The sequence below is a fragment of the Leucoraja erinacea genome, chromosome 11 (genome assembly GCF_028641065.1).
Source record: "Leucoraja erinacea ecotype New England chromosome 11, Leri_hhj_1, whole genome shotgun sequence".
In the NCBI taxonomy this organism is placed as follows: Eukaryota; Metazoa; Chordata; class Chondrichthyes; order Rajiformes; family Rajidae; genus Leucoraja; species Leucoraja erinaceus.
Window position 1 is genome coordinate 29,132,220 of NC_073387.1, and position 8,940 is coordinate 29,141,159.

Genomic DNA, 8,940 nt, shown 5'->3' on the forward strand with positions numbered 1-8,940 from the left:
GCCCAGACCATCATCGGCTCTGACCTTCCTTCCATCGAGGGGATTTATCGCAGTCGTTTCCTCAAAAAGGCTGGCAGTATCATCAAAGACCCACACCATCCTGGCCACACACTCGTCTCCCTACTACCTTCAGGTAGAAGGTACAGGAGCCTGAAGACTGCAACAACCAGGTTCAGGAATAGCTACTTCCCCACAGCCATCAGGCTATTAAACCTGGCTCGGACAAAACTCTGATGATTAATAACCAATTATCTGTTATTTGCACTTTATCATTTTATTTATTCATGTGTGTGTATAGATTTATTTTATGGTATATGGACACATTGATCTATTTTGTAGTAAATGCCTACTATGTTCTGTGTGCTGAAGCAAAGCAAGAATTTCATTGTACTATCAGGGACACATGACAATAAACTTACTTGAACATGAACGAACTTGAACCTGTCTGAGGACAGTTTGCAGGGGAAGATATTCCACAGCACATACCTGTGCCTGAGGACAGGGACAAATATTATATATGGGTTATTCTTGGAAAGTGTTGTGTGGAGAGAGTATCTTGTAGATTGTGGAGGATGGGGTCATAAATGGTAAAGTAAGAAACAAATAAGCTCATTGACCAGGGTAGAGGAAGCACACCATCACATGTTGGCCTTCAGTGCACAATACATACTCTTAGCCCAGGTATCTGGTCATTTTGAGCTCCTTTTTACATGCTGAGTTAAAAATAAAGAAAAACTGTAAATATTTGTGTATACTAGCTCCCATGATCCCCAACATTAAAACTCAACCCCATCTGTTCCTGAAGATTAAAATTACTCCCTATGAATTAACTGTGCATTGGAAATGCAGACACATTTAAAGCAGACCATTCGATAGTTTTATTTCAGTCATTGAGTAAAAAAAAGCACAGAGTAGCCATGATAACCCCTCCATAAAAATTCAATTGAGCAGAATTTTTCCCATTGCCTTCAATGTTATGTGCTAATCTAGATACTTCTTAAATGTATGAATCCGTCTCTGCATCCCCTTCAGATTCCAACCACCTTGTTGATAAAATAAAAAGTTCTTCCTTAAAGACTTTGTGTAGTGTAAAGTGGAAGACAGCAAGAACTTTGTGAGTAGATTAGAATAGTGATAGTATGCATTCTACTTAGTTTATTAAAACGTTGAGATAGATGCAACTAACATTGTTATAAACCATTGGCGTTGTAATGCTTGAGGTATTAATAGTTCAATTAAAGCTGGACACCTATGATGATTAGTCAAGTGAAAAGAGCCTATCAAGTGACAGGAAGTTGTTTAATTGTATATATAAATAAGATGTTTCCACTAATGGAGGAGATTTTGTCTTTTGATTGGGGTTATGAGTGGTGCTAATAGCCTTCAAACATATGATACTCTTACATTCAATGCCACCAGAAGTCCTTGGACATTATGATATTGTTTGTCGCAAAAGCACCCAATGAACAAGTGTAGTCTCTTCTTAAATGGGATTTTGCTTCTGTTCTTGATAGATATCCTAGTGTTGTAAATTGGAGGAGGAAGGTACATCCTGCCTTACAACCGATGAAGCAGGGCAAAGATATCCATGCCCATCTATCCATAAAAATTAAATTTCCCAGAATTATACCCATTGCCTTCAATGCCGACATGGTACAGTGGCACAGCTGGTAGAAATGCTAGCTCACAATGCCATTGACCCTGGTTAAATCCTGACCTCAGGTGCTGTTTGAATGGAGTTTGCACGTTCTTCCGGTGACCACATGCTTTTCCTCTGGGTGTTCCAGTTTTCATTCAACACCCCAGACTTATAGTTTAATTGACCACTAAAAATTGTCCCCTATTGTATTGGGAGTGGATGTGAAAGTGGGATAAGATAGAACAAGTTTGAACGGGTGATCAACGGTTTGGGTGGACTCAATGGGCTGAAGGGCCTGTATCCATGCTGTATCTATCAATTAATCAATCAAGATTTATTCATATGGCAGCAGTGTTGGGGATGAAATAGAGTACTGTAGTTTTCCTCAGTGGCATGAGTAACCATCTCATGAGACGGTCACATATATATGAAAGGAGCCTTATTATCATAATTAGGACTGGAACAAAGTATTCCCATCTCCACGCAGTATCGCTGACAGGATAATTAGGGGATGATTAAAAAGGATGCATGTGGGCCTGAGTGGTACAATTGAAAGAGGGAGATAAAATAAATGGGTTTCAAAGAGTTGAAGAAAATGCAAATAGACAACTGAAACTTACCCGAAAGATGTTTATTGATTTGTTGAAACCAGGCTACAGAATAATTGGGTAGTACTTCCACTTGAACAATGTATATAATATACAAGGAAAAGTGTGCTAAACCATCACTCCCCCCCACTAAGTATGAAAGTGAGGGAGACACGATGGTACACTAGTAAGCTTATTTCCTAGATTGCTTTAAAAGCTAGGAACTCAGCCTCGAGGCTATAGCACTAATGACTGTACCTCTGCCATACTGGGGTTTGACAAGTATTTTGTCTATTTTCATTTTTGAAATTTGCCCAAGCAATTGTCTATGTCTCTTGGGAAAGGAATTGCATGTTGAGTAGCATTCTCTTAGTAGGGATGACTGATCCAACAAGATTTAAATTATTAAATGTGATGTGAGAATAGGCACAAGGAGAGTTTCTATTTGTTTGGCGAAGCATACCTAAAAACAGTACAAGATCAAAGGGGATTTCAGAAGAATATTTATTTATGGCATGGCAATGGGATGGAACTTCCTACCACAGGGTGTACACCGTACTTGTATTTGCAGAAAGCCAATATGATCACTTGAGAAAGATGGGTAAAGAAGATCACTCTGACAGAATTTGATAAAAAGGCAAATGAAGCGACCTATGTGGAGCTTAAGTACCAGAATGGCCAATTTGTTTATTCATTAAACTATATTTCCAGCAGACTGCAATTGTTTGGGTCCATCGCAGTCAGCATTCTCCCTTCTAGGTCACTCACTACCTTGACATGAAATTTATCACAGTTCCATTACTGTGAGTCTATCTACTGTGTGGAATAACATCACCAATGGCACTATTGGAGTAACTGGATCAGACTGACTGCAGCAGTACAAGGGAACAGCCATCTTTCCAAGGGAATTTAGGGAGGTTCAATTAACGATAGCCTTGCCAGCAATACCACTTTTGGTAAGTTAATGAAACTAACAATATAATTCTATGCTCAGCTTTCACATTTGGCCTGCAATTACCTGGAACAATTTAGTAATTACGTTATTAAATATTGTCAAGCATTGATCGTTTTCAAACAATCAATAGATGTAAGTAGGCCTAGCAAGTAAGTTAGGATAAATTTCCCTGCATTTATGCAGTGTAGCTTCTTCAGAATAGATTCAGGCACATTACTTTGTATGTTGTGCTAATCTTCAAAATATGCTCTCCGCATAAATTTTAAATCCTTATTCTCGAAACATTCTATGTCCACATCCCTACTTGCCTCTGGAACTTCCTCAAACTCCACAACCTTCAGTGGCACCTGTATTGTTTCATTTTAGTCATCTCCCATTTGAAGCACTCTTTCAACCACTGAGACCCAACTTAATATCTGCCCAGTGCCATATTTATTTGCAATTTGGACTAACTTACAGTGTTATTGGTGTTATTGATCCTCATCTATCAAATTATTTATCAATTATGGTATTTCCTATATCACTTGATTTTGCTATTGTCATATGCAACCTTTGTTTTCAGCTTCATCTGGCATAATCTTCTGTTTCTTGGCACAGATTGTAGACTCAATGTCTATATACCTTTTGAATTTGAATTTTATTATTCTGGTAGATCTATTTCACTCTTCCTCTTATTACTTTTGGGGAGGTTGCAGTGGCTTTCCAAAGGGGACAGATATGATTTACTAGGAAAGGGATTATCATTGCATGGATGTACTGGCAAAACTGGTTTGTTCTCCTTAGAGAAAGGAGGTTTGATTGAGGTCCAAAACGGTGTGAAGAGTTTGCATTATGAAAATAAAGGGCAACTGTCTTTAAATATTGTAGAGAACATGAATTTGAGATGATTGGCAAATGAACAAGACCCTGTCAATGAAGAGTGATTTCTATGCAACAGGTGGATAGAATTAAAGAATTATCAAAAATAACATTTCAATGAGGAATTTGATAAATACTTGGAGGATAAATGGCACTGATATGTTGAAAAAGCTGAAGTAGAATTCATAGGATTGTTCTTCAAAGGTGCTGAGACAGGTTCATTGGGTCATAAGTCATTCACCTATGCTGTATAATTCACATTGATTCCAAATGTTAATTTGAGCCCCTGGTCCATTTTTATCTTTACATATTAGCTTTCCTTTTATTATCAGAACTTTGGAGTAATGATGGTAACATTTGGCCTATGAACTCCACATTAATACTGACGAGTGATTCAGCTGTCCCATTCTCCTGCCCTTTCCCCATTGTTTCACATTTATTTCCCTCAAGTGCTTCTCTGATTGCCTTTTGAACCTTTTTGTTACAGACTTTGTTTTGGCTATACCGAGTACCTGAAAAGCCCGTGCATTTTCATTGCCCCTTTATTCCTAGTTGGAAAGTGCATGCACCTTGCTTATATCACATTTAAAGGGACTCTACTCATGGACTGCTATTTATTCTGTAATTTTGTCTGGTATCCTGGAACTACATGGAACCAGACTAGAATGGAGAGAAGCAGGAACGACTCTTGGAGGGGATTCGTTGGCATCAAATCTGAGAACAAAAATTGATAATCAAATTAGCTGACAACTTAAATATACGGAGGCTATTCACATCCTCAAACCTGTCCCTTTAAAAGAGGGATAAGTTTGTTTCTTAGTTGATGTAACTAATGCCATCAAGTGAAAATGTGCAGAAATTGGAAATCTAAAACAAAAGCAAAAAAGGCTGAAAATACTAGGCCGTGTCACGGAAAAGAAAACATTTCAGGGTGGAGACCCTTTGTCAGATCCAAATAAGTGCCTTTATAAAGGTCGTAAACTGCTGTATCAGCCCCATTGTTCGTTCAAGTGGCTGATTACTATTTCCCTTTTCAAATATGATAAAATGTAAATATTAAAGATGTATTTTAACGCAGATCGCTTTGGACTCACTCTAATAGACTATACTCATTATATGCGTCTGTCTAAATATTAATTTTGAACTCGCCACTGATTACAACCAGCTGAACGCAAATTCCTTTTAAAGCACTTTCGAGTTTCACCAGATTTGCATTCTATTCGAGATGTGCAGATGATTTGTATGGCCAGTATTGATCTGTGGGTAGTGATTTGGACTTCTGGATGACCCATTTAGTCAACAAGGATAGAAATCAGCAGTCATTTATCTCTACTGTCAGTTGCAAATGATGCAGCCTGCAAAAGATAAATAATTGTCACAAGGTTAATGATTTACATCCCGACTTGTCACGCATCAAGTATGTTAAATGGGTGATAAAGGCGAAGCGAATGTATCCCTTGGCGACTGTTCCGGGTAAGATTGGCGTATTATCGACCAGTGTGTCTATTACTAACGCTGCGTTGAGTAAAAATACTCTTAAGCGCTGAAGAACTAATTGAACGGGTTTAAAATAAGAACAGCATGGATGGCCAAATGTGTGGAATAAACTATTGTAAAACTAGATTCTCCCGCTGAATGCACCATGTTGTCTGCAGTTATTATTTGCCCAACATCACAAGTGGTAAATGTTCTCATTTATAACTGCAGCGCACACCGCAACTCTTCAGCAATCGTTCCGCATGCAACATGGCAAATTATAGAACAGGTTTTTATCCTGACTGTTCTCACCATTATCATTCTCGGGGCCTTCCTGGGTAACCTCTTGGTAATTGTTTCAATCGTTTACTTTACCAAACTACGAACTCTAACCAACGCCTTTCTACTGTCACTGGCCGTTGCAGATTTTTCCTCGTTGGGATTATCGTTATGCCCTTCAGCATGATCAAGGTGATGTTTGGATGGTACTTCGGGAAGGCTTTTTGTACAATTCACACGGTCATGGATGTAATGCTCTGCACGTCATCCATCATGAACCTTAGTTGCATTGCCTTCGACCGGTATTATGCAGTGTGCTACCGTCTGAGATATCGCTTCAGGGTGTCTCGGAAGAGAGTGACAACCCTCCTCCTCGTCTGTTGGGTTCTACCAGGCTTAGTGTCATTTGTGCCACTGCTATTGGGCCTCCATTTGACGGGATTGGAAACTATTCATTCACAACTGGATCCACATGATTGTGTGTTCATTGTCAATATCCCTTACGCTCTCTGTGCCTCAGTGATCTCCTCCTATCTTCCAATGTTGGTGATGTTGGCTGCATATGGCAAAATTTTCCAAGTTGCCAGGATCCAAGCCAGACAGATATACACCATGGAAAATGGATCCCACGAAATGGACGCCACAAGATTTCACCACAGTACTTCCACGAAGAAGGAAAGGAAAGCTGCTAAAACTCTTGGTATCATCATTGGCTGTTTCCTGTTCTGCTGGTTACCCTTTTTCACTGCAAACATTGCTAACGCTTTACTTGGATATCAGGTGCATCATATTGTTCTTGACGTTTTTGTGTGGCTGGGTTATGTTAATTCTGCCCTTAACCCTCTGTTATATGCTTTATTTAATAAATCTTTCCGGCGAGCTTTTGGTTTGATACTTGATTGCACGATATTCACCAAAGATTACCAAAATAACAATTTGTCAAATGCCGTCAGGCCTAATTCACAACTTGCTACACTTTCACATTAAAGCGCATTGACATCTCAAAAGTAAAAGATGGGATGAAAATGAAGTGGAAAGCAAGATGATTGTATAATTGGCAGCCATTTATTAACATTGCAGCATAAATCCTGTCAGTAATGATTTTGGTCAAACCAAATGCATTAATCAAATGCATTTGGTTTAATTAATAATTGAATTGATTTGAATAAAGAACGGTATAGTTTAACTATTGAAAATGCAATTTGTGAGATGTTTTAATGGCTGGTGAAGCATTTTGGGAAAGTTGTTTGTGGCCTTATAGTGATCTGGTTTGCATTATTTTAATATGTAATAGCCAAATCTAAGGTTTTGTCTTTCATTCTGTAATTATTGGTAAGTTGAAGGCAAAGCAAGAATTTGCTGTTTTGTGTTTTCAATTTATTGCAAATACATGTTTATATTTAATGCAGTCATGTTTCTTGTCCGTTTAAAGGCTTGCTTATTTTAAAGAAATAAATACAAGAATAAATATTTCTCCTTGGTTGCAAACAGAATTCTTTTAAGCTCCACTATTTCTCGCATACCTGCACACTAAAGTAACCAGATAGAGGAAACACAAGAGACTACAGATGCTATAATCTTGAGGGTGTGTCAGAGCATTGTGGAAGATGGCAACATGTTATTACATGTATCATTGCCTGAGTTTAAAATTGAATTTTTTATATTGTCATCTTAATTTGGTCAATTTATGTATTTTATTCAGGATGTAACAATCTTTTGGGCTACTGATCAAAGATCAGCACAATCTCGATGTATAGAATACTACAGCACAAGAATGGGGCCCTTCAACCCACAATGACTGTGCCGAACATGATGCCAAGACCAATTCTTATCTTCCTGCACATAATCCATATCCCTCCATTCCCTGCACATTCATGTACCTATTCAAAAGTAACTCTATGCTACTATCATATCTGCCTCTACCACCACCCCCAGCAGGGCATTCCGGGAACTCGCCACCATTTGTGCAGAGGGGAGTTTGGAAATATTTATTTCACTCCAAATTGAGGTGCAGAATTTTAAAAACATAGTAGGTGGCTATTTGACCAATCATGTCTATATTGGAATCTTTGCTAATGTGACTTGGAACTATGTGGTTGTAATGATGGTATAGTGTAGTATTTGCATTTTGGTCTGCTTCAGATAGCTCTATTTAATTATTCCCCATAGCAAAGCATTCCAAATCCTTGCCATGTAACATTTCTCGTCATTTGTTTAATTTTGTGACCAGTCTTAAGTGGGTATTTGAGGAATTGCTCTGGTCACTTCCACTTTGAAATCTTAAATGGAATTAAATAGAATATTTTTCTATCTAATTTGACTGTGGTAGCACTAGGGAAGGATTATCTAGTCAGGTCCACTACCTTTTTGTTTATTATGCATCTAGTTTCCCTTCAAAATGTTAATTGGCATTGTTTTCAAACAATGCATTTCAGATATTGGGGTAGGGTCTCAACCCAAAACATTCCATCTCTCCAGGGATGCTGCCTGTCCTGCTGATTTGCTCCAGCATGTTATGTATATCTTCAGTGTAAACCAGCATCTGCAGTTCCTTCCTACACATTTCAGATACTGTTGTATTTTTAATAAGCTTACTTTTTTAAGGCATCTTTTTTCACTTCCCAGTGGAATGCACTTCCCCTTTTCTGCTATCAGAATATCACTTCATCTTAAAGTTCTTTTCTTCTATATCTCTTCCCATGCAACATTTTCCAAGCAAAAAAATAACCAAATCCCAGATTCTCCATACTTTCCAAATAATTGAACATGAACTCTTGTGTCCTGGAAAGTAATTGGGAGAAGACATTCTCAGCTATGATGATCATGGAGCACTGATGGGAGATTGTGATGGTCTCTGACCACCAAACTTTACTGTGAAGTCATTGTGAAAAAAGGTTTAGTTTGAAACTGCTATGTTCCCATCAAAGTGTTGAAGAGAAGATGGAACAGTGAGAGTTAATTAAACAAAGTTATTTGACAGTTTAAAAAAAAAGAATTTATTATATTTTTTATATACACATTGAAACCAGGCCAGAATGAATGAGCTATGTAAGTCCATGATAGGGATTGATATCAGGGTTCGTGACTCCTATTACTCACCCTTGTTCCCCAGCTGCCAAAATAAACTCATTGCACATAGCGGAACT

The 8,940-nt window shown here is 38.1% G+C and overlaps 1 protein-coding gene across 1 annotated transcript; it reads left to right on the top strand.

Moving 5' to 3' along the window:
• The first annotated feature begins 1,736 nt into the window (after positions 1–1,736).
• On the top strand, positions 1,737–7,299 carry LOC129701624 (5-hydroxytryptamine receptor 4-like). The gene is given in 2 exon segments (XM_055642936.1): positions 1,737–5,942; positions 5,945–7,299. Coding segments are annotated over 2 exon segments (1,098 nt in total). The 5' UTR covers positions 1,737–5,681; the 3' UTR covers positions 6,782–7,299.
• The last annotated feature ends 1,641 nt before the right edge of the window (positions 7,300–8,940 follow it).